The sequence below is a fragment of the Macrobrachium nipponense genome, chromosome 27 (genome assembly GCF_015104395.2).
Source record: "Macrobrachium nipponense isolate FS-2020 chromosome 27, ASM1510439v2, whole genome shotgun sequence".
Classification (NCBI taxonomy): Eukaryota; Metazoa; Arthropoda; class Malacostraca; order Decapoda; family Palaemonidae; genus Macrobrachium; species Macrobrachium nipponense.
Window position 1 is genome coordinate 36,962,868 of NC_087216.1, and position 26,137 is coordinate 36,989,004.

The 26,137-nt window shown below is 35.4% G+C and overlaps 1 protein-coding gene across 8 annotated transcripts in view; it reads left to right on the forward strand.

The window, feature by feature from the left end:
• LOC135201022 (band 4.1-like protein 5) overlaps window positions 1-26,137 on the forward strand; it is a 199,319-nt gene that overhangs the window by 165,575 nt on the left and 7,607 nt on the right. For 3 of the 8 annotated variants that reach the window (XM_064229856.1, XM_064229860.1, XM_064229861.1), the window contains exons 10-14: window positions 3,705-4,228; window positions 17,317-17,490; window positions 21,577-21,807; window positions 24,162-24,252; window positions 24,717-24,770. In XM_064229856.1, coding sequence (XP_064085926.1) covers window positions 3,705-4,228; window positions 17,317-17,490; window positions 21,577-21,807; window positions 24,162-24,252; window positions 24,717-24,770 — 1,074 coding nt within the window. The remainder of the gene's footprint in view (window positions 1-3,704; window positions 4,229-17,316; window positions 17,491-21,576; window positions 21,808-24,161; window positions 24,253-24,716; window positions 24,771-26,137) is intronic. The other 5 variants (XM_064229862.1, XM_064229863.1, XM_064229858.1 and 2 more) reach the window with 3 other exon arrangements.

Genomic DNA, 26,137 nt, shown 5'->3' on the forward strand with positions numbered 1-26,137 from the left:
TTACAAGTTCAACAATGAAGACTACAAATCGAAAAATGAATTTACTCTTGACCACTACAACCTTGGGAAATCTGACTTCTCTCTTGGACAGTGGTTTGTGCTGTTCTTCTTCAGCTGATGATTTCCTTTGCAGCTGTCCTTCTCAAAGATTCTACATAGAAGAATGTCCCACCCAGAATAGGCGGGATAAGCTTTTGCCCCACCTATTGGTCATTCATATTAGTTGTAGATTATCTAACGCCGTCTTTTAGGTGTGATGGATTGACTTAATTCCTCCCCTTGTGGATGGAACTTATGACGTCACCAGAACTGTTGAGTTTCTGGCGAGGGCATAGAGGTCAGGTAGATTAAAACTTTGCATGTGTTATGGCCACTGTTCAAGACACTTCTTGTGACTAATTCTCTCTCTCTCTCTCTCTCTCTCTCTCTCTCTCTCTCTCTCTCTCTCTCTCTCTCTCTCTCTCTCTCTCTCTCTCTCTCTCAGTTACACTATTCCTAACTGACATTCTCCTAGCTATCATTACATCGCTCGGTCACCTACCAAAATTGTCCTTGATATTTTTATATACATAACAAAAATGGACAAAATAAGAATAATCAAATTGGCAATAATGTATATATATAAATTGTTTCCCCAACTGTGGAGGAAAAGATATAAGTTCATCAAAATATGATTAAAAAAATAATCATAGTAATTGTTAAACATATCAAATCATAAGTGCATCAAATCATAAGCATAATAAATGAACACTTAGAATATTTAACATATGAAAACAATTATGTTATAAGAAATATTGTGGATCTAAAATGTCAATTATGGTTCATTTCTTTTCATTTCTCTCAGTATCCCTTGTATCTTTTTGATAATCAGATGCCTCACTTATGATAAACAAAACAGTATTGACTACTATTACCACCAGATTTACTAATGATAAAACTGGAGATATCTGTTGTTTATAGAAAAAATAGTCATCAACATAGTTCAAGTTTTCAGTTTCTTTAGTTCTAACTGAGACCATTTAAACTCATCTATTTCATATGTGTAATTCTTATATGGCATATGTTTGTTGAATATATATTCAATGAAAAGGTGAAAATTATTCACATATGCTACTCATCATTACACAACAGCATAAAAAAAATCATATGTGGAATTGGGCACATCAGTATCAGAGAAATCATTCAAATGATACACAAAAATAATATTAAAAATCATATACCACCAACCGAGTATTAAGTAAAAAAAAATAACAATAACAATTCCTATTTATCAAAATCTATCAAAAAATGAATTAACTTGAAAAAAATAATATTTAGAGAGAACAACAAAAATTTTCATACCCTTATTGAGAGAATTAAAAAAGTTTTATATTTTCTAAAGGAGAGAATAATAAAATTTTCACATACTTATAGAGAGAATAAAAAGTTCAGTTTCATCACAACTTATGTACGTTTCTGTTATCCTATTTAATTATATTTCGCTAACAATTTTGTTGTTGTTGGCACTCTAATTCAACTGTTGTGTTTCAAAATCAATCTTGACTGACGCTGAGTTTTTCTCTGGTTTCGTTGTTCGGCAAAGACTTGTCCTTGTCGAATATTTCCTCAGTAAAGTTCATCTTTAAAGGAATGTTTATCGTGCATTTTGCAATGCACTTATCCATTTTTAACAGATTTTATAAGAAACCTGTTTTGCTGTGTGTTGGTAACTATGCTGCTGCGTTCTTCCACTGTTATTTCATTTGCGTTGTTATGTTTGTCGCGCAGTCGTTCACCGATGTTTTGCTGGTTCAGTTTTAACTGTTTTTGGTTCCTCAACACCTTCGGTTGCTGTACTCACGTACGTTTATTCTATCTTGGGGAAATGTCTCTTTGTTGTGGGTTTTATAATTGGTACTTCTTTATTAATTATTTCACTTCTTTCGTTGATGTTTGTAGTGCAAATGTTCTCATTAATGTTATAATTCACTTTGCAGTCTGTTTTAAATTCTGGAGTTGATTTGTATTGAGTTCTGGTATGTGTAATTTTTCTTTCTTCACACTGCACTTTTTTACGTCTTCTTAGGATCCCATCGCTGCCTCCATTTTTAATGTATTTATGTTTTGTTTTGTTTGATTTTCCTTTTCTTCTTTATTTGGTTTGGTTTATATTATATCCTTTATCGTTTCTTGGTTAATTATTATTATTTGTTTGAGTCTCTCAGGAGTGTTTAAATGAGACCCAGTTCAAGTTTCTTCCCTTCATTCACACTAGAATGATACAGTTACCGTTACAAGTTCATCAATGAAGAATACGAATCAAAAAATTAATTTTCTCTTGACTGCTACAGCTCTGGGAAATCTGACTTTTTTCTGGGACGGTGGTTCGTGCTGTTCTTCAACTGATGCTCTCCTTCGCAGCTGTTCTTCTCAAAGATTCTACAAAGGAGAATGTCCCACCTTGAATAGGCAGGGATAGGCGGGGGATAAGCTTTTGCCCCGCTTGTTGGTCATTCATATTGGTTGTAGATTATCTAACGCTGTCCTTTAGGTCTAATGGATTGACTATATTCCTCCCCTTGTGGGTGGAACTTATGATGTCACTGGAACTGTCAAGTTTCCAGCGAGAGTGTAGAGGTCAGGTCACAGGTGAAGATTGATTTGGGAGTACTTAGATTAAAACTTTGCGCATGTTATGGTTACTGTTTAAGACCTCCTTTGACTAATTTCTCTCTCTCTCTCTCTCTCTCTCTCTCTCTCTCTCTCTCTCTCTCTCTCTCTCTCTCTCTCTCTCTCTCTCTCTCTCTCTCTCTCTTTTATATTTACGCTAATCCTAACTGACATTCTCCTAGCTATCATTACATCTGTATAATTACATACTGGTAAGTCACGTAAACAAAAATATTTTTATAATAATATAAGGTTTTGCATATACTTACCTAGTAATTATATGATCAGAGCCCGCCCGCCTCCTGTCTGATGGACATTATGCATAAAACAGAATGAAGTGATTAGCTAAGTTGTTCCTAGAATTGCTTACTTGGTAAGTATATGGAACACCTTATTTTATTATAAAAATTTATTTTCTTAATTTTTTCCAATATACTACTTCATTCTTACAAGTGGGTGAATACAATGAACCCCCATATTCATGTTCTCAAGATTCGCAGACTCGTGTGTTCGCAGATTTCTATATGGACCATATCTACCCATTGCAAATTCACAAGAATTTCATGTAATTGTGGTATTTCTATGAGAAATATCCACAAATTTTTGTATTTTTAGATCAATTTCATGATTGAATGTACTATTTAAAAAAAAGTTGCAAGCATTTTTAGTGGGTTTTCCTTGAGTTTGATGTAACAAAATAAGCAGTTCTTAGTATTTTATGGAGGTTCTAGCTATTTGCAGGGGTGTCTGGAATGCATCCCTTGCAAAAGGCGGGGGTGGGGGGTCCACTGTACATTATTTAATCAACATTGTCTGTTATTAAAATGGTTTCAAGTAAAATGAAACTTGTTTAATATACACTTTTTGAGGCAGAAGCTCTGTAATGTTGACCTGTTGGCAATGGTTTGCTAATAATACAACACTTTGTGGTTTAGCTAGTGTATTTTACAATCTTTTGATTCTGTTTCATATGAATTTTTTATACAAATAATTAATTGTAGTTAAATTATTTTAATACTGTTGTAATATTTTCTAACAATTTTCTTTTTTTTCAGTGGTCGCACAGAATTCCAAACTACCCTGCAACAAAGAGCTAGGCGCACAGTTCAGTTTGAGCGCAGACCGAGCCAACGTTTTGCCAGGCGACAGAGTCATGTCACAAAGGAGAGAGAGAGGAGGAGTATGATTGACCCCAAAAAATCAGGAAAAGCCAAGGAAGTAGCCACTCCTGTTGTCAGCACAACTGCAGCAGTAGCAGCTGCTACCTCAGAAACTCCGTCCAAGAGTGTTGTCACTACCGCAGCTGCTCCCAATGGAACAACTGCAACAAGCACTGTTGCCTCTGGTGCTACCACCAAAACAAGCATCTCAGCATCCAGCACTTCTACCATTCCATCCTGTACCACTACACCACCACCATCCCCTCTTGAAACCCCTTCATCTCCTGTACCTGGAGCTGGTGTAATGTCTCTTAAGGCTGTTCCTTCCGTCACCTCGCATACGACTTCTTCCACCATTTCATCTACCAACGGTACATCTGCTGGGGTTGCGCCAGCTGCATCGTCATGTAATGGCACAGGTATGTTACTCTTATTTCTTGCTTTTGTGCTATATTTAGAATTAGTAATCAATTAATCACTGTCATAATGGCTCTTTTCAGGACACAAATCACTCATTTACATTTCACTTTGGTTTTGATTGTCATATGGGAATAAAGTTACTTCACTAAAGGAAGACAAGATCATTGTGGACTTGAATAGGGATCATGATATCTGGAGCAGAACATAATGTTTCCCCCACAAAAGAAAGAATTTTTAGTGGATGCAATAGTCTTGAACTTTTTTATATGTTGAGAACAGTAGATTTTTTTTTATTGACTGGTTTTTAAGTAACCCTTATGATTTGTATTAATTACCTTTAAAAGGGTGGAGTAAATCAAGGTACTTTAATGGTCAGCTATGCAAAGAATTAAATTGTAGGTCTGCTTTATATTTTTTGTAATATGATTTTATGCAAACAATTAAATTATTGATCTACTTTGCTTTTCTTATATGATTTATCATTATCTAAGAATTTTTGTTTCTTGATTTTAAGTCCTGCATTCCTGCTGGGCAGTAAAAAAAAAACTTTTTAATATGTTGATAGAAATCTCATCAGTTTGGCTTGTTGATCTTTTACATAACATTTTAACTAGTTTGATGGATACCTCAGGTATCCTCCAACAAGCTTTAATGACCAACTATTTGCAAGACTAAATTTTTCTGAGTAAACTTGATACTGAGGGCTCTTATATTGAATATTCTCTAAACTGGAAAATGTACTTAAGGTCATATTTACTGTTAAAAATGGAAGATTTATTGCACTAGTACATGCACTAGTTTTTATTATTGCTTATACAGTCTATGCTGAATCCAGACTTGTGGCTTCTTTTCATCTGTAAGAAGTTTGGTTGATCACATTTATTTCTTCAAGATTAACAGTCTTCTGCTTTTTTCTATTTCATATCCTCACTTCATTTCGTAGCCCTAATTTTTCATATTGTTTTTTTAGAATTTTTTGAGAAAAAATTTCTAATAATTGGTGATGAGGGTTTCTCCAGTAAAACAGATGTCTGGCACAGTTCCTTGTAGTTGTGCGACAATTCTAGATCAATTTATACTTCAGTTGATGGAAAATGGTGCAACCTTTTCTTGTACCTACTCAATGAAGAGTTTGAGAACACTTGGTGTCTTTATTTAAAGTGGGTTTTTGTTGAATTGATGATACCCATACTCAATGATGTAGGTGTAAATTGAGGACAACCATTCAGTTATATATTCTAGACTTCCATACCCTTTAGTTCTTTCTGTTTTCAAGACATCTTGTTAATTGCCGTATTATAATCATTCTTATTGCGAATTACCTTTTTTTTTATTTCAAATTTTGATTTCATACAATCAAAACTTGGAAGACACTTAACCAGAATCTTAGGGTATTTTAGGTTAACTGTTGGTTCCAGGAAGTAAAATGAAAATTTTGTGTGTGCATATATTAAGGTCCTGCATTTGGGCACAATGTTTCAGCCATTTAGGAAGGGACAGAATTTTCGTTTGCTCTGCTCTTATTTTGAAATAGCATCTCTCAGGGGATGGATTTGTTATAAGGTAGTTATTACATTACAAATGGCGGGCATGATTTTATGCAATCAATGTCATATGCATGAAGATATGAGAGGGAGAAGCTTTATGTGAAAGGATGAGACTAAGAGTGAAATAGCTTCGAAGTATATTGCATAATTTCCATAGCCATTGTTACAAACCCAAAATGAATGCTAGAAGAAAATTTTGATTAAAAGGTATTTGTCACAAGTTTTGTTTTTTCCTGTGCTGTCATTCCAGTGGCAGACTGAACATAAGAAGAGAGAGAGAGACAAGTATATAATAAAAGAATTTGTCAGATGTAAAATCCATTATGTGCCATCAGATTCTACCCAGCTTTGAGTACTTTTAGTAACTGAATTTTTTGGTAAATGAAATTAAAATTTGGTACCTAAATCTAGAAGAGTTTAGCTATGATTATAGAGTAAATTGATAAGGATTTGTTGTTTAGCAGAAAGCCCTGTTCATTAGCCTGGTTAAATTCAAGAATCACAACATAAGCTTCCATCTTATATGGTCATATGGCTAACATTTTCATCAACCATAGTATTTGATATTATTTCTGGAAAGAGTAAATAAAGATAGATGCATTAAAAGGTGAATGTAACAAAAGCAATTATTTGGGATTAAATTAGCTTTGGATATTTCTCTTCACTTTTGTGTTGGAAAACGTGCATGATGTTATTTGCCAAGAAATGTTAGATTTTGGGGTCATAGATTGTATGGGATTTACATTTTTATGTTTACTTTGTTAGTGTCAGAGGATATGGGTTGAAGTAAATTAAACATCTTACCAAACTTGCTTTTTTTTATATTGCATGTATATAGAGCTCTTTTTAGATCCTCTAAGTACTTTGTGCTTATACTTTCATTGATTTTAAGATGAATGATTTTTTTACAGTTTTGTGTCCGGATCATTGGTCTCTGTTTAATTATTTTTGTTATTCTTTCCTAAATGTTTTTATAAACAAGGTAACCAGCCTGAGAAGAGTCTACTTGAGACTCATAGGTCTGGAAAAACTAAGCCCTATTAACCCTCTTACGCCGATTGGACGTATTAAACGTCGAGTCAAAATGTCTCCCGTATGCCGTACTTGGAAGTATCATACGTCGGCTTAAAAAAGTTTTTTTAAAAATTCGCGGAAAAATACTTATAAGGCCTACCAGCCGAAAACTTTTGTATCACGCGCCTTGGGGGATGCTGGAGTTCACGGATCAAGGCGTTGTTTTGTTTACAATCGCTACGAAGGCGCGAAGGCGCGCAGGCGCGCAAGCGCGAATTTCTTTCTTATGCACTAAAAGTATCAGTGACACATCTCGGAAATTATTTCGTCACTTTGACATAATTATTGCACCATTTTAAATTATCCTTTACATGAAGTATTATATATGAAAATGTGCGCAATTTCATGCACAATACAACTAAAAAATACTCATGATTGTAGCTTTTATCAATTTTGAAATATTTTCATATAAATAAAACTAACGATAAGTGCAAAAAATTTCAACCTTCGGTCCAACTTTGGACTATACAGGAAATGGTCGAGAAAGAGAGAGAAACGCAATTGTAAGCTAAAATTCTTATATTATAGTAATATTCAATCATTTGCCTTCATTTTGCAACAAATTGGACGTCTCTAGCACAATATTTCGATTTATGGTGAATTATGAAAAAACTTTTCCTTACGTTCGTGCGATAACTCTTCCGATAAATTTTTTCGTGTGATTGTCCTAATGTTTGCACCCTTTTAAATTTGCCGTTACATAAAGTTTTATATATGGAAATGTGCGCAATTTCATGCACAATACAACAAAAAACAACCCATGGTTGTAGCTTTTATCAGTTTTGAAATATTTACATATAAATACGTTAAGTGCAAAAATTTCAACTTTCGGTCAGCTTTGGACTCTACGAAATGGTCGAAAAACGCAATTGTAAGCTAAACTCTTATATTCTAGTAATATTCAATCATTTACCTTCATTTTGCAACGACTTGGAAGTCTCTAGCACAATTCGATTTCGATGGTGAAATTTATGAAAAAAAAAATTACGTTCGCGCGGTAACTCTTCCGAAAAAATCAGAATTTTTTTGTGCGATTGTCGAAATGTTTGCACCATTTAAAATTATCTGTTACATAAAGTTTTATATATGAAAATGTGCGCAATTTTCATGTAGAATACAACTAAAAATGATTGAAGGTTGTAGCTTTCTCTTTTTTCGAAATATTTGCATATAAATCACGATAATAGAAAAAAAACCACGTTCGGTCAAATTTGACTCTACCGAAATAGTTGAAAAACGCAATTGTAAGCTAAAACTCTTACGGCCTAGTAATATTCCGTCATTTTTCTCATTTTGAAACAAATTTGAAGTCTCTAAAACAATATTGTGATTTATGGTGAATTTTGAAAAATATATTTACCTTCACTCCGCGCGCCGATTCGCGGCCGCAAGTCTCCGAAATACGTACATGGCATTATCCTAATATTTGCTCCTTTTCATATTAGCCTTTTTATAGAGTTTCATATATCAAAATGTGCGCAAATTCATGAAAAATACAATAAAAATAATTGAAGGTTGTAGCTTTTTCCATCTTCGAAATATGCATATGAAAAAATATATATATTAAAAATTTCGACATTCGGTCAAATTTAACTCTTCCAAAATGGTCGAAATCTGCAATTCTAATCTAAAACTCTTACAGTATCGTAATATTCAATCATTTGTCTTAATTTTTGAAACAAATTGGAAGTCTCTAGAACATTATTTAGAATTACGGTGAATTTTTGAAAAAAATATTTTTTTGCGTCCGCGCGTTACGAATTCGTACATCATTTTGTGATAATATTTTCCGGTGTGCTTTTATTGTTTTACAATGTATTATATATACAAAATAACCGCAATTTAGTGTACAATACAACGCAAAAAAAAGTAACTGGTTAGCTTTGACCGTTTTCTGCACAGCGTGATTTGAATACAATTATGTATGAATTTTTTTTTTCGCTACCATATATCGCATTATTTACATATGATAATGATATTATTTTTCATTTCTGATAGTTGCATTCTAAACTTCAGGCAATGACAAAAAAAGGAGCCAAAAATGAACTCTTAATCTTCAAAAGTACGCGCGCTGTAATTTTTTGAAAAATTATTTTTTTTTTTTTCCACTTCCGCGCTCACTCCAAACCAGGCCCGGCATACGGGAGACGTTTTGATTTTAGGGCTGCCGGCAGTAAGAGGGTTAATAATAATAATATAAACAAGGTCTTTGTAATTGTTCTATGGAAATAGAAGAGCATTTGCTATAATTCACTGAATGGCAGGTGACTTTTGACTTAAATTTACCTAAAATCTTTTTTTGTTGCTTTTGTTAATGCATCATATGATTAGCTTGTTGATTCTTTCCTAAAGCAAAGGAAAAATTGACAATTTATAGTTCTTAGTACATATGTAATAGCATTTCCATACATGTAAGATTTTGGATAACTAGTAGGCAAGCAAGTGAATATGTCAAGGGGAACAAATTAGTTAATTTTGAAACCAGGGCATATAGTTAAATATGTGGACATTATATTTTCATACATTCAACTTCCCTGGCAGATATATACTTAGCTATAGACTCCGTCGTCCCCGATAGAAATTAGAATTTCGCGGCACACGCTACAGGTAGGTAGGTTCAGGTGATCTACCGGCCTGCCGCTGTGGTCAGGAATAGAACTATTACCTTCTAAGGACAGATTTTTCTCTATCGTTTGGACTGTAAACATACGTTTACGGTTCCTCCTGATTTGATTTTCGTGTTTCATCGCCATCTCGCTCTCTGGGCTGTCTTTTGCAGGGAAGTACTGGGTCTTTGGTTCGGCATACGCTTTTATTAACTTTTTAATGAATTTCGCTTCGAAATTTCGAAGAAAATACTAAGTGAAACTACCGAAATCATCGGTAGACACTCACATAGTTTGCCATAAAGAGAATTATTAATATTTATTCATTATTACATGTAATAAAGGTTACAACTTTATTAAGGAAATATTAAACTCTAATTTCCTACTTTAGGAAGTCAGAAAAGCATATAACTAGATACGCTTACTTTATAAGCTTTATTAGCGTTTGTGCTAACGAGCAGTTAGAGTATTAGCAGTACTAGTAGTTGTTGCATCCTCATCACCTTCTTACTCCTCAGAAACTACAAATTTATATATGCAAATTGAAGATAAATGGATAGCTCAAATGCAAGCTTTTAAAAGGTAAGAAGTGAATATAGTGTTCCCCCATTGCAATGGAGGGTGCGTCTGATCGGCTCTGTCTCGCTCCCAGGTCTAGACCTCTTCCAAGCTCACAAGCCCAGAGGAGAAGGAATGTCGACAACCGCAGGGGGGTTTCAGAGAATCCCACCGATCAGGCGTCCCCTCGGCAGGTTCTGTAGAGCGTCCCAGACTGCCAAAGTTCGCCATTGGAAAGGCGTCCTAATGTAATGTGTTCCCCTATTATTATCGTGTTGACGGATAAGGATAAGAAAGTTCAACGGCGTAGATTCAATGAAGATGCAAGATAATCTCGTCGTAGATATCGGAACCTCAGAGAGATATCTTTCGATAACAGTTGCGGTAGAGGCATTGCCCTATCCTGTTTTCGTCCCCCGTACAAATAGACGGAGGCTCTATCCCATGGGGTTGAAAGAGTACTTCAACAAAATTCCTCATCGGTACATGTATATGAAAATATATCTATTCTGAGAAGAACGAATTAGATATTAAAGAATATATGTTGATCGAATGAATTATGGATCTCGGTTAATGATTAAGATACTATATATAATTTTTAAGCTTCTAGTTCCTCGGACATGAAGCGCCTGAAACGCCTGAAACAAGGCTCGAGGCGCCTGAAGAGCGCAAAGCGCCTAAGAGCCTGAAATGATCTCAAAGCGCCTAAAGAGCCTGAAATGAGGCTCAAAGCGCCTAAAGAGCCTGAATCGAGGCGCAAAGCGCTGAAGAGCCTGAAGAGAGGCGAAAAAAAAAAAAAAAACGTCGGAGGCTCCTCAAAGGAGTCGCAAATCGCCTGAAGCTCCTGAAAAAACAGGCTCGGAGTGCCTGAAGCGCCTGAAACGAGGCAAAAAGCGCCTGGAGCGCTGAAGAGCCTGAAACAAGGCTAAAAGCGCCTGAGGCGCCTGAAATGAGGTGCAAAGCGCCTGAGCGCCTGAAACGATGCGCAAGGCTTCTGAAGCGCCTCAGATGAGGCGCAAAGCGCCTGAAAGCCTGAAGCGCCTGAAAACGAGGAGCAAGCGCCTGAGATGAGGCGCTAAGCGCCTGAAGCTATAAACCAGGATCTTCATCGTATATGGAGTTAGATCCTGATTCTGCGTAAGGTGAAAGACATTCGAGGATTTCTCCTGATAAGGACGGGAGTTGTTGCACAGGCAGTCGTCGCCCTTCTCAGGATAGTCTTAATGCAAGTAATGGCAAGAGCAAGATCGGTTTTTTCGGTTTTTTTCCTGGCGGGGAGTCAAGATGTCGCACAGGCGGCCTTAGCCCTTGTCAGGTTAGAATCGGTACTGCTAAAAGCCCTTCACCTTACGGAAGGAGGCGCTCTCCTCCTGGTTGCTCATTCTTCACAACTTGTGATGGACAGGAAATGGAAGATAGATCGGAATTGGAAGCCAATAAGGGAGCAGGTCTCTCAGTTTATAAGACCTTAGCGACCTTTTTTATTGAAAAAAATTAGTTCATTACTAATAAGACGATATTAAAATCTTCCTCCTTCTAAAATAATGCAACCAACCATTTACAGAAAGAGTGGCAATCGTTTGCAAATTGAACAAGGTTCGTACGAGCTCTCATTCATTGATTAGAGGCTCTTCCAGATAATAGAGGCGTAGAATACGGCCTTATCTCCAAGAGAATAAAAATTTGAGGGATTCTCTTCGATCCGAGAGCTTTCATTGCGATCTCTTTCGACTAATGCTAATTCGTGTTTATTGACGAAAAGAACGGAGGGGGCAAAATTTCCATTCTCTCTCCGCATCGGAGAGGTCAAAGAACTGTGAGAAGGAAGAACTTGCCTGCATACGACTGCTGAATGACAAGTCATATACGCATCCCATAGTTGCCTTTGTGGTTCGCTACGAAATTATCTATATCCTTACAGGATTTTCTGGCAAGGACTTCGCTTAAAAAGTTTGTTACGACAATACCTACTCAGCTTCGGTATTTAACAAAGGTTGTTTGGCTTAAATTGGCATTATTGAGAGCTTCCTTAGGCTTGGGAATAATTTTATTATATTCCTTCATTAAATGAAGTAAACTGGCCAACTCACGATGAATGCAGCCAGGGCAGCGAGCGAGACGGCCGGGCTTGTCATTGTAAGCGTAAGGCAATACAGTACCATCCAGGTCTCGTCATTAGCAGTCGGTTGCTCTCTCTCTCTCCACGGATCGAATGGTTAACCGTATATTCCCCCTACAATCATGGACTTAGTCTCGAATGGAGAGGATAGTTAAGCTAACATAAATAACTATTGTCTGCCTTTTGCTAAGAAGCTTTCAATAAGAAAGATATTATAACCTTTCAATGCTGTTTACCGTAGGGAACATTATTAAAGGATTCTAACACAGCAGAACATTATATTATATAATGCTCTCATGCCTGCGAAAGCATGGCTTATTAGATTACATGCTTAGTGAGAAGATGGATGTAGTAGAGAATTCACTTTAAGACTACGGTATGGTCAAGTCTTTCGAGAAACGCACACAACCTTTTTAGAATCAGATATTGCTCAAGAGAAGATGGATGAGTGGAATGGGAAACATTCTCTTCGTGGCAGAAATGGTTTCCCTGAATAGAATATACTACGTATATAAGAGTTTTTTCCTACTAAGAAAGGAATTAACATGTGTAAGGATGTCGGGTACCATAAAGGCACAGATGTTCTGGCACATAACATAAAGAGTATTAGAAGAAAGCGCCGGTCTGAAGCGCCAACCTGGCGCAATGAGCCAAGAGCACCAGCCAAGATATTTTCTCGTTTTAGCAAGTTATTAAACATAAGAGTCCAGTAAGCCTCTCAGACAGCACGCTCGGTAACGGCAAGATTCGTTCCTGATTTCGTTACCCATTTAATCACTTAGGCCAATTCCACGACTCTCTCATATCGCAAAGAGCATTGAGAATCTTTTTTCGCTCCTGTTCGCGTTAACAAAGAGAACCTATTTGGAAAAAGAGGTTCGATGCAAGATTTTGCATGTCCGTGAGAACCTTCTCGATCAACGATAATAACTGTTATCATATGTCTAACATTTATTGCAAAGAGTTGTGAGAACCTACGGAAAGTCTTCTTCATAGATCTCTTAGCAAGGTAGAAGACGAACAGGCTTCCTGTAGACTGCTTCCTTTTCCTTGAACCAAGAGAAGTAGCAATATACACCATCTTTATTTAATAGAAAGGGGAATAAACTTTAGTTTTTTTTTCCCTAAATATAAATGCTTTACAGAATTTAAGATAAAGGGCGTCAAAGAAAGAGAGGATAATACTTTATGCCTCATTTTGGCCTTAGAGAGGTTGGATTCACAGAGGTCACGTTCTTCTCACAGCATGTTTTGGAAGTCTTTTCCAAGACAGTCTGAATATTCTATAAGCATCTATTACAAATGGACCTTAACAACCTCTCCACTCTGAGTCAGTCTTCGTGCAGACTGACCAGAATGGACATGAATGAGAGGATTTTAAAGGTGAATGACAATAGTCATAGCCAGGACATAGAATTGCTGCAGATCGTGTTTGATGGAAGAGGAAACTGTCCTCTTCCGATACTCTGTGAACCACATATAGTTTTTTCTTCCTTTTCAGAGGGAAGAATCAACTTTATATATATCTGCTATCAAAGAGCACAGTAAAAGGCTATACTCTGTCTATACAAGGAGAATTAGAGATAGCAGAGGATTAAGATCTTCGGGATCTGATACGATACCTCAATACGACAAGAGTAGGATATCATGTACTTCGAATGGGATCTTTTGTGGCTTCAGATTCCGTGTTCCGACAAGATGGAACTGCTCCTCATCAAACTTCTTTGAGAAATTTTATGAGGGAATTCTTTGTTTTCTCTTGGCCCTTAACTACCAAGAAGACAGGTGAATTTTTTTGTGCATTGGAATCTCGCATCAGATTTAATGGGGACTCGGCAATGGGTTGCTTGCCAGCATAGTATGTCTGGCAAGAGAACTAAAACCCTCTATTCCTGACTCAACGATTTCAGATAGAAGTTTCGTTGCCCCAGGCAGGGGTACTTACGTTTTCTTTCACCTATATAAGAAGAGATGGTTTAAACGTTTTGCCTACAAAGTCTTTGGGATGCGATGAGGGTTCGAAATGCTTCCCAGAAGGTATTCAAAGAGATACAGTAAAGAGCTAGAAATCAGGAGCCCTCCCAATTTCAGCTCGGAGTCTCCTTCGACTTCCAAGCCCCTTCCTTCCTTCGGACAAGGATAGGGAAGATTCTGCAACGAGGAACTTCATCAGCAAGTAAGAAGAGATCTCGTTAGCAACGGAAGGATTCAAGAAGGATCCTCCTCGGAGGAAGACTCTTATCTCTCGTAACGTTAGTTAATGTCCCTATCGTCTAATGGATGTAGTTTACTACAATCACCTTCCCTTGCCGGAGAGGCCCAGAAGCTCAAAGTGGAAGAATTTTCTTCCACCCTTGCTTCCAATCTCCTGATAAAACCATTGTGGAGTTTCAGGACTTTCGGACAATGTAGCGCCAACCAGGCGCCAAATGCCAAAACAGGCGTAAAAACGCCAGAGGCAGACAGTTTCAAGGAACACTGTCATTGTCTGATGAAGAGAAAGAGGGGGCCTCCAACCTAGCGCAGATGCGCTGGAGGCGAACAAGTCAGACAGATAAGAGTGTCTGATGTGGGCATCGCCAGACATCCTCGGGACTCTACCAAGCTCGAAGCTCCAGCAAGTGGAGAGGAGTCAGCCAGGGGCCAGACGCCAAATAGTGCCAGTCTGGAGCCAGGCCGCGAAGCTACTTCCCAGGCGCGAGGCACCAGCCATGAGTCAGGCAAAAAGCGCCTTCCAGGAGCTAGGCGGCCAACAAAGTGTCAGGCAGGCGCGAGGCGCCAGCCAGGCTCGAGGCTCCAGCCAGGCTCGAGGCTCCAACCAGACTCGAGGCGCCACCCAGGCGCAAGCCAGGCTCTAGGCTTCATCCAGAAAAGATCCATTTCAAAGGAAGCCCTGGTCTTCTTTGAAATAAGTGTGATCGCTAAAAGCACTTCATGAATGACTTGATGATTCCTTCAAACAGCTGAGAATTAAAAGCGCTTGAAGTGCGAGCTTTTATGAATTCTTGTTCGTTACATAACAATATGTCGTGAAGGACATATTAGCTGTAACTTAAGGGAGATGCAACTCTGTGTTGACTTCCCTTTGCACGAAAGAGGTCAAGTTGACCTACGAGAGATCCTTCTCTCTTGGTTTTACGTGTCTACGGATACGTTGCTGGGATAGGGAGCCGACACTGATCCTTAACTAAGTGAGTTAATTTTTATGTTAACATAGTGTTTTTTTTTTTTTTTTTTTTTTTTTTTTTTTTTTTTTTTTTTTTTTTTTTTTTTGTTTTTTTTTTTTTTTTTTTTTTTTTTTTTTTTTTTTTTTTTTGAAAGGAGTTTGGGGATAGCTCTTTTCAAGCTAAGCACAAACCCTCGTGTTAGGATCAGGTGATCGGGATCGGTGTTGTGCTCCTTAATTATGCCCCTAGGCATAGGTGTTTTGTCATGTAAGTGGATAAGACCCCATTGACAAATGACCATTAGATTCTGTCGAGTAAGTGGATAAGACCCCATTGACAGATCTACAAGAGCTCTTAGCCATAGGTCACATCCTCGCTGAGGCTCTTGAGACGAAGCAGACTACTAGCAATAGCTAGGAAGTCAACCCTTCGTCTAAACACATAGGAACCAAGGTTTTATTTATCTATTACCTACAACGTATGTTGTTTACCTGTCTAATCAGTAATTAGCTGTCTCTTACCCACCGCCAAAGGTGCCAATCAGCTAATATATGTATCTGACAGGGAAGTTGAATGTATGAAAATGATATTGTTATTGTACAATAAAGTTTCATACATACTTACCTGGCAGATATATACGATTGAATAGGGCCCACCCAGCCTCCCCTCAGGAGGAGACAAGGTGGAAGAGAAAAATCTGTCCTTAGAAGGTAATAGTTCCTATTCCTGCCACCCAGCGGCAGGCCGGTAGATCACCTGACCTACCTACCTGTAGCGTGTGCCGCGAAATTCGAATTTCTATCGGGGACGACGGAGTCTATAGCTAAGTATATATCTGCCAGGTAAGTATGTATGAAACTTTATTGTACAATAACAATATCATTTTTAGTAATGTTCTAGTACTATTTGCACAAAGTATTTTATATTTGTGAAATATGATAGGTTTTTATATATATATATATATATATATATATATATATATATATATAATATATATATATATAGATATATATATGATATATATATATATATATATGTATTATAATTTATTTTTTATTCAAAATTTAATTTTTTGTTTACTAAAGGCACGTGTTTAATATAATAGTGTTACAGTATTCACTTTTATTTTGTATAATGTTTTATGGTAAGTTTTACTCTCCAGTTTTCCACAGTTGAAAATATTTTTACAAGACTATTTTGTATTGCTTTTGCTTTTAACTTTGTTATTCATTTAAACAAGTTTTTGGACTTGTGCAGTTTTCTCCACCGTATACAAGAGTTGCATTTAAATCTTTGATTGCAGTTGATGCATAATGTATTTGGATGTACATTTGAAATTGCTTGGTCTGTAGAAACCTCGCAATTGGTTTATGTATAAATGGCAAAAACAGTTAAGAAAAGCTTTTAACATTCAAAGCAATACACATCAAGCATTGTTGTATATAGTTCATAAGTCACCGCTATATATCCGTAGGCTTTGAATTTTCCCTTTTTTCACAAAATTTCCATGATGGCTGACAAGTAAATTAACTTACTAAGCACAACATTGGCCTTGTTGAATGCTGAAGTAGTCTTAATGTATAAGTGCTTGACTGACCTGAGGACCCTCTGCATCCTTTTACCTATTACCTAAATGCACTTTTCTTTTACCTATCTTTACTTTGGACATAACCTGGCTACTGTAGATCAGCTGTGCTAGCAATCCAAATTAAAGAAGTACCAACGTACAGGATATTGCTTGGAATTTTTTTGAGTTTCAACTACAGAATCAAGGTAGAGTCTTTTTGGGATAAATGGAAAGGAATTGTTGCCACAGCTGCATCCGAGAAAAGCCTTAGCCAAGAGAAAGAGAGGAGTTTCCTTTAAGGTCTTTTACTGAGGAAAGACCAGGAATGTAGAGCCCATAAAAAATACAATCCTCCCCTCACTCCATCTACTCCTTCCTGTTGGCTTGTGATCCGAATGAATCTTTGTTTTTTTCTCTCTCCTTTATCTTGCTCTCTCGTGGGCCTCTAGAAGATGTCTCGTATGCGGCTGAGGACAGGCTTGACAGCTTGATTAAGAGTCTTGCTAAAGACTCTTCAGTACCAAGATATTTGGACAGTTCAGTTAATGATCTTGCCCTGGCTAAGCCATGTCAAAAAGAACTTGTTGGGGCAGAGGCTCTCCCACAGCCTACAGGGGCCATAGGTAAGGTTGGACATACGTTGCACTAGCATAGCGGCACTATCTGGCTTCTAAGAATGAACATGATGAAGCTCTGCTTTTGTGATCTATCTTCTGCAATAAGCTTTTTGATATACATTGCAAGCTGTCTTTCTTTCACTGGGATATTCATTACATTATAATATATGGGTTATCCAAGCTTAATTTGAGGATCTTGGAGTCTTAGTTTATGGATGAAAAACAAGATACCTTCTGATGTTCAGGGTGATATTATTAACTCATGGTCTTCTGTCTCTCTAATTTGGGTTACTTGATATCTAAAATGAAATGCCTGACAATACTAATCTAATCTTGTAGTATCAAGCTAGCTGCTAGCAAATAAAAGAATGAAACATAATTATACTGTAATGATTTTCCTGCAAACTAATCTGTACCCTTATTTAATATCAAATTGCTTTGCTTATCATCTTATTGCTGCTTAAAGCATTCTCCCCAGCTTTCATCTTTTACTTATAAATTATATATGCCTTGCTTTCTTTGTCTTAATTATTGGACACTAATGTAATGTTATGATATTTTTCACTCATAAAGAATAACTCTATTTTCTTTTTACCAATACATTTTTCATTTCACAAATTCATGGTACAAGATATAATGCATGATTCACTAAAAAAAGGTTTTAAGACAATGCAGCTGGTTCATACACATTGGTGTACTGTAGAGATGTTAGGATGCACCCTTAATTTAATCATTGTCACAGTTTATCAGCAGTTGTTATATCATCTTGGTTGTGAATCTGAAATGGTTGTCTGATAAAATAGTTCAGTATTTGATGTATGTTCTTGGTATGCAATATCCTAGTAATTTGTAATTTATGGTAACTTGGGCATTTGACTTTCAAGGATTTTATAGGCAGTATTGAAGTTGTAGTAGCTGAATGAGTTATCGAATTACTGTAGTTTTTCATTGTTGTGCATTACGGGTAGTTACAAATGCTGATGGCTTACATATTTCACAGATTTTTTTCCTTTTTTGGATTTGCAAGTTGTTTTGGGAATTGTATTCTCCAGGAAATACAGAAATTTGCTGCTGACCAGAAAGTAGTCACTTTTCAAATTTCTTCGTGCTTATTGTCTTTTTTTTTCATTATTTTTGTTCTTTTTGACATTGATATTAAGGAGCCATTTTTATAACATTTCTTGTAATGTAGGCCTGTGATTAGGAAACATCCGTGCTTCATTGTTTCCATTAATAAAGAAAAGTACACATGTACTATTCGTGTGATTTACTTTCTTGATACCAGACTGAGCATTTAGGTTACTAGGGTCAGGAATAGGGTAAGTAAGATCTCAATGCATTTGATATGATTGTTCAGTTTTGTGTGTATTTTATTTAGGTTTTGATAGACCAAAGCTCAATACTGTAGTATGTAAGCAGTAAATGCACTTTCTTAAGCTTTGTAACAGGTCAAAAGTAGTATTACTACAGTGGTCCCCACGTATTCGTGGGGGATGCATATCAGACCCCCTGCGAATGTTTAGAATCCGCGAACAGTTGGAACCCCTAAAACTCAAGAAAAACCCACGAAAAATTTGTATACCTGGTTTTTTAATAGTTTTATCACAAAAAGTGCATTTTATGATGAAATTGATTAAAAAAAAAAACAGGAATATCTGGATATTTCTCTTTAAAAAATACCATGAATAGGTGAATTTCCCTCAAATAATGGGTAGATATGGTCCAGAGAAAAATCTGCTAATCGATGAGTCTGCAAATCCGGAGAACGCAAATAAAGAGGCCCACTGTATCCCTTGAATTCATATAGAACCTGTGCTACAACATAATATTTTGTTTCCTTACAGGTATATTTTTTAGCTCATTTTTTTTTATTGCTATGTACAGTTGACCCCCAGTATTTGCGAGGGATGTGTACCACAATCCCGTGCGCTGTGAATGGCTAAAATCCTTGAATACTTAAAACCCCCTCTAAAAACGCTTAGAGTTGCTTATATTTGCATATTTCTAACACACAAAACCCTCTAAAAATCCCTACCACAGAACATTTTATTAGTTTTGTCACAAAAAGTGCATTTAGTCATGAAAATATGAAAATCATGCAGTAATTAGTAAATACTTTTTAGTGCAACCATGAATGGGCAAATTTTCCATGAATAATGTGTATACTATATGCTCCATAGACAAATCTGCAAATTGGTGAATACGTGAATCTGGAACCACGAACATGTGGGGGTCAATTGTATGTATCAGGTAATTCACCATGTCAACACTGGATGCTGTGGCAACACAGTAGATCGATATACATAAATCTCTTCTCATTCTGCAGTCAGATTCAGCTTCAAAATAGACTTATTTTGGTTAAGTGTAAGTAGTATCTGTACACAAATGATTGATGAATAGCAAAAAAAGCAGAGTTTATGGTTTGCACTAAGAGTGTATCTTTCTGTTGTAGTGTTTATTCTAGTAGCAATATTAAATAAACATTGTCAAGGTATTATTTACCATGAAAAGTTTTATGGTAGATTGAAATAAGAATATAACCAACACAGCAGTTTGAAAATAATAATTAGGTAATTAAATTAAAACCACTGATTAGTGTGTGGGCACCAAAATGCAAAGAAATGTGAGGACAGACGTAAAACTGATTTAAAACCAGTTTGTAAGTTATATCTCATACATCTATGTTTTGAGGTAGTTTTTTTCCATGTGTACATACAGAGCTTAGGCTTAAAATTTTTTTTCCTTGTTATATATCATTAAGGTTGAATGTGTATACATTCCTCAAGGATAGTGTGTATACTGTAAACTACAGTGTGTGTACTGTTCAATACTTCTGCTATGGAAATCATACGTTAGATTTTTGGTTTGCATTATAAAACATAATAATTTTATTTCATATGATTATTACATATGAGTCAACATTGACATGTTAGATGTAACAGTACTTATGAAGAATTATTATAATAACCTTGAGCCTAACTAGTATGAGAAATAAGTAATACACATTGCCATTACATTTCTTTAATGGTAAATAGAAATTATAACAACTCTAAATAGTGGCAATATAAAAAAATTTGGAGTTTATAATTCATGATCTCAGGAGGTACATTTGAAGGCAACAATGAAAATGCTTTTTGAAACACTGTCGTTGGCGTACGTACATTATAATGTATTGCAAGACAGTAGCAGTAGCTGTTAGATATTTATACTGAATGTAGACAGCTGACATTGTTATGAATAAGTGAATACTTTAGTATACAGATAAATAATGTTTATAATTTCATATTTTAATATAAAATGGAATATAATAGTATTGCCATTTTTATATACTGTAAAGGTATATATTATTAAGTGGATGAACTTATAAATTATTAAGTGGATGAACCTTTAAATGTAAGGAATTACATTCAAGTGATGTGAAACTTATTTTTAGGGAACAAGAATTCAGTTGAAGATCATTCATGCAGCATTGTGAAAACTTTTGTTTTACCCGTCAGCAAAATATATCTGCTGTAATTCTTGGATTGACATCATTGCATGCCCAGCATGATCTTATTTACTAACATCAGTTTAGAGATTATATAATTTAAGCTACCCAAGGTAAAGGCCGAGAGATGGCAGATATCCCAAGGTTGTGGAACTTCCTTTTTGAGTGATAATACTTAGCTTTAAGTCTGCTGTTTTTCAGAGCATATTTATGGGTATGCAGTAAATCACTTATAATTCATATATTATAAATCACTTATAATTCATATTTTTTTCTGGAAAACAAAATTCTGTATTATGTTTTTAATTTTGGTACAACCAGTCGAGCAAATATTAAGAGCTATATACATTACTTAAGTATATAATATTTCTTGTGAGATTTCACTTTTACTTCATGATTGACAGAAAGATGTAAAATATCAACAGTATAACCATATATGTACTGTATCCATACAGTTACCATGCACTATACTTAGCAGTGTGCATATTGAAGAATTATGTGTAGTTACTAGACTGACGCCATGATTTGTAGTGGTTTTAATATATTGTGACATTTTGTAAAGAAAGTAGCTAGTCACTATTCATATATTTCATTTCATCCTTTAGAAGCTGAAGTTTTAGTGAACAAAATGAAGAACTTGGAGAACACAAGTAATGCCAACCTTGCAAATGGTGGTGGAAGTCTTCGTGGAGTACCCAGTGTATTGTCTGCCACTACAACTACTACTAAGGTTAAGGATGTTAATGTTGTGGTGCTTCCTAACAACCAAGCAACTCTTACGAAAAATGCTGCCCGTCCTATACCACCTGAGCAGTTCAAATCAAACATTCTGAAAGGTAAGCTTTGTGCAGTTAATCTCTTGAAATTACTGAGTTCATTTCTCAAAATGGATTATGGTTGACTCACAGAGTACATAGTTTTCTTGTACTAGTAGGTTTTCCACAGGAAATCTTAAGTTAATACTGCAGTAATTAAAGTTAAGCATCCTTGTAACCCTTGGGTAATTTTTTGGCTAAATATACTGTTCTGTACTTAAAATGAGTTCTCCAGATGTGTATTTATCCTTCTAATTAATTTTATTATAGTAGTAATGAAGACATTTTCATTATACAGTAACCTCTCAATTAATGCGTTTTCGATTTAACGCAAGCTAGAAATGATTTTAAAAATTGTAAAAAACGCAAAAATTTCGGTTTAACGTGAATTGGCGCCTGAGCGTTGTTTTCAAATCACCCACGCATCATTGCTGCAGACGACAGCCGTCAACATAAACAAAGACATAGCACAGTATGTATATTAATAAAGGGGAAAACTTTGTTTATTTATTAATAAAGCAAAAAAATTTTTTTATTTATTAATAAATTAAAAAAAAATTGACACAAAACGAAAATCAGCTTCATTCCGACATTGGCATAATTGAGCGATGTGATGCTGCTGATGGCTACGTTTAATTACACACATCGAATAATATGCATATTTTCCATGAATCTTTTAAAAAGTTATACATTACCACTGTATCCAGCAATATTGTATGTATTCTCATATTACATATTGTTATAAAATAACAACATAGCGGTCAATATTTTGGTTTGGAAATCAGCTGATGGTGAATACGAGTTTATTTTCCCGTATTTAACTCAGTTCTGTGCGAATTTTCTTGCATCTAGTTAGCATAAACGAATATCTAGATACTTTATTTTATCTAGATACTTTACTTACATGAGACAAGGTCATTATTTTTATACAACGAATTTTTAAGTCGAAGTATGGCTTGAATAAGTCTCGTGAACTAAATTATTTTTTTAACAGATTGCGTTGGAGCATGTTTATTGTGTAAAAAAAATAGATGTGATTCCTTTCACTATTTTCACTTGATTTCATCATAATATGAGCTTTACATTATTTACCTTTTATTTGCGTGAAAACAACAGTAAAATTTGTTGTTTCAAGCCCAGCAGTTTTGATTAAAATTATTTTCTCTCGATTTTATCTGGAGTTGTGTTTGATGGCATAACTTCACTGGAGTTTTATTCTTGTTGCCGATGCACGATAACAGTCATTAGCAGCTTGAACAGTTTTCTCAGCTTCAGCACTGATCCCTCCCTCTCATAATTATCCTACTCATTTGTAAGGTTAAAGTATCTGTTGCTCATGATAAAGATTAGCTTTGGAAATGAAAAAATTGGATGAAAGGCTTGACTTATTTTTGATCAACCACAAGTCGCCGTGAATTATGGTTGAATGCAGGCTCCACTGCAAAGTTGCTGAGGATTTTCAAATAGATGTAGCTTAAAATATTGTCTGATATTCATTTAATACTGCTACCAACTGCTTTCTTGCATTTGTAGTGATGAATGTGGGGGATGTGGTTATTTTTATATCTGGTTGAAATATATGGATGGAAAATGAGTTCTGCTTTTGAGGGGTGTGAATGATAAATGTATGTAGTTTGTATATAGTATAACCAATGATCATTTGTTAAACTGGTAATGGGGGATTTTTTAATTATGGGAAAACTTTGCACATGTGTGTAAGAGGAGTTATTTTCCCCTTGTCTATGGTTATATAAATTTATATTTTCTGAATTATTTATTCACTTTAGAAGTTGATAAAGTACATATATATTATAATTTATATTAGTTGAAAGTCCTCTTACATTTCATATTACCCCATGTATACAGTGGATTATACATATGCAAGTTAGACATTCTTAAAAGCAAAAAGTGTGTATTTTCAGAATACTTATGACACTGAATATAAAATGTAGATACAGTCAGCCCAGCTTACATGAATTTGACAACTTGCACATGGCCAGTAATTTTTAAAAAATCATAAAAAACCATCTCAGATCAATACTTAAAAACTGCAGGATCATCTGTTAATATTACCACCTTTAATTAAGCTGTTATACAATCGTGACTTGAAGCTAGCACTGTGACATAGCCGGATGGCATACTTTAGATGTACTATTTTACAGTATTCTGCTAAGTATCCCCTCCATAAGTCACAGGTGTACTGTATTCACATATTTCAAAGCCTTTTCAAGTTGACACTTCATCTGAATTGTTGTTTTTGCACAATTTCTTAAAAAAGTAAAAGCAGTCCTTGTGTAATTTGTTAGTCCACTGTATACTTTACATGTAAATTTGTGACTTGCTTATAAATTTTTCAATTTTTCTTCTATTCATAGCCAAGGCTGAGGAAGAGTTGAAAAAGGGGCCAACCATTACAGCAAGTGAAGTAGATAAAGTACCAAGTAGTAAAGCAAAGATAGCAAATGGGTGAGTTGAATGAATTTCCTTTCATTTTTCTTGGTCTGGCAGTTATGATTTAGGTTTTGGTGTATGGTAGCTTAATGTGCATACAGTTATTGTGCTTTTTCTCTTGTCAGTTTATTTTTATTGTGTGCACTGGTGGTGTACTTGTAATAAATGGTGTATATAGTTTAAAGCTTGCTTCTCCATGTTTTTATATTTCATTGTATAAATTTCAGAGCATCTTTCATAGTTTATAAATATTTAAATTTAATTTATGGAGTCATTTAGTATAGATAAATATTGTGGTGTATAGGTATATTAATGCATTTGAAAGTAGATCATATCAATAGCACCTAGAACTCTAATAGTCTTTAGAAACATGTACCCAATTTTAGTTAGAAATTTTCTTTTTTGAGTTGTGGTAGCTTTAGTGATCAAAAGTGTAGTATGTGAATATTCACATCAAATACTGTATTATTGAATTTTAGGGAGGTGGCTGATAGCTCAGCTTGTAGTGACGAGCCAGAGGGTGCCGTTGATGGGTAAGGTCTAAATAAAAAGTGCCTAGCAAAACCAGCATGGCTTACACATTACTATAGTAAAATGCAGATGCCTGGATATAGAACTAGCAGCCATACAACTAGTGAAATAGAAAAAATAGAAATACAAGAAGTTTTTAACCAGCAACACAGAATACAATATCAGATATTATGTGCACAGGGATTTACATTACAAATAATTATGCAATTTATTTATGGCATGGTAATTATAAAGTCAAGAGAGGTGGTTTTTAATTTGTGTATTGATATCTGAAGAGTGTTCTGTATGTTGCTGGTCTTTGCTTTATGTAAAAACTAACAGCTTATATTTAAAAATGAGTAGGAGGCTGAGTTTTAATAAGTATACTAACCTAATTAGAACTAATCTTCTTTAGATTTTTAACGCTTTGTTAGTTCCTCATTGGACGGGTGATTTTTGTGCTCGCCTACCAATATGGTGGTCCAAAGTTTGATTCTCCGCTTGGGTAATGCGGAATCAGAGGAATTTATTTCTGGTGATAGAAATTCATTTCTCAGTATGTGGTTCGGATCCCACAATAAGCTGTAGGTCCTGTTGCTATGAAACCAATTGGTTCCTAGCCATGTAAAAATATCTAATCCTTTGGGCCAGCCCTAGGAGAGCCATTAATCAGCTCAAAGGTTTGGTAAAACTAAGATATACTTAACTTAAAAGCTTTGTAAACAAAATATTTGGAGGTTGTATTCTGTGGATGGGACAGCTGTTGAGATGCTTGAGAAAGTTGACCTTAAAGCTTTAGAAGATTTAATTAGCTAACAATTGCATTTTCGTAGTATGCATTATAAGTAAGCAAAGAAGAGTGTTTGAGAATAATTTTCATATTGATTTTTGCTATGATATGATTTGATACTTTAGGGATATCTTACACCAGTGTTTTAGGAACTTAAAAACAGATTAATGTCGAGTTACTCTGAAAGTATAATGTGTTCTTCCTAAAATTGTAATATTGCTAATTTTTTTCTGAATGGGAGGGCTGCATGTTAAACCATAAACAACAAAAGCTGAAAGTTTATATCTGTTAATATTATTATGATGAAGTAACATACTTTCATCTTAGGATTTAAATTTTATTCCTCCGTTCTAAGCTCCTGAGTAGTATGGTTATTAGTCTGACCCTCAATACTTGAATTTATTGCATTAACATGCATGAGTGTTTTTTAACTGCTTTCGTGAATTAATAGCTTGAACAGCTTATAAGTTTAAACAGAATTCAGAGTTTCTGTCCAAATGCAGAGAACATATTCATATACATACCTCTGTTAATGATTGGTTCATGGGATGCTTGACTCCATATACCTTAGTCAGCATCTTAATTACGAGTTATTTGACA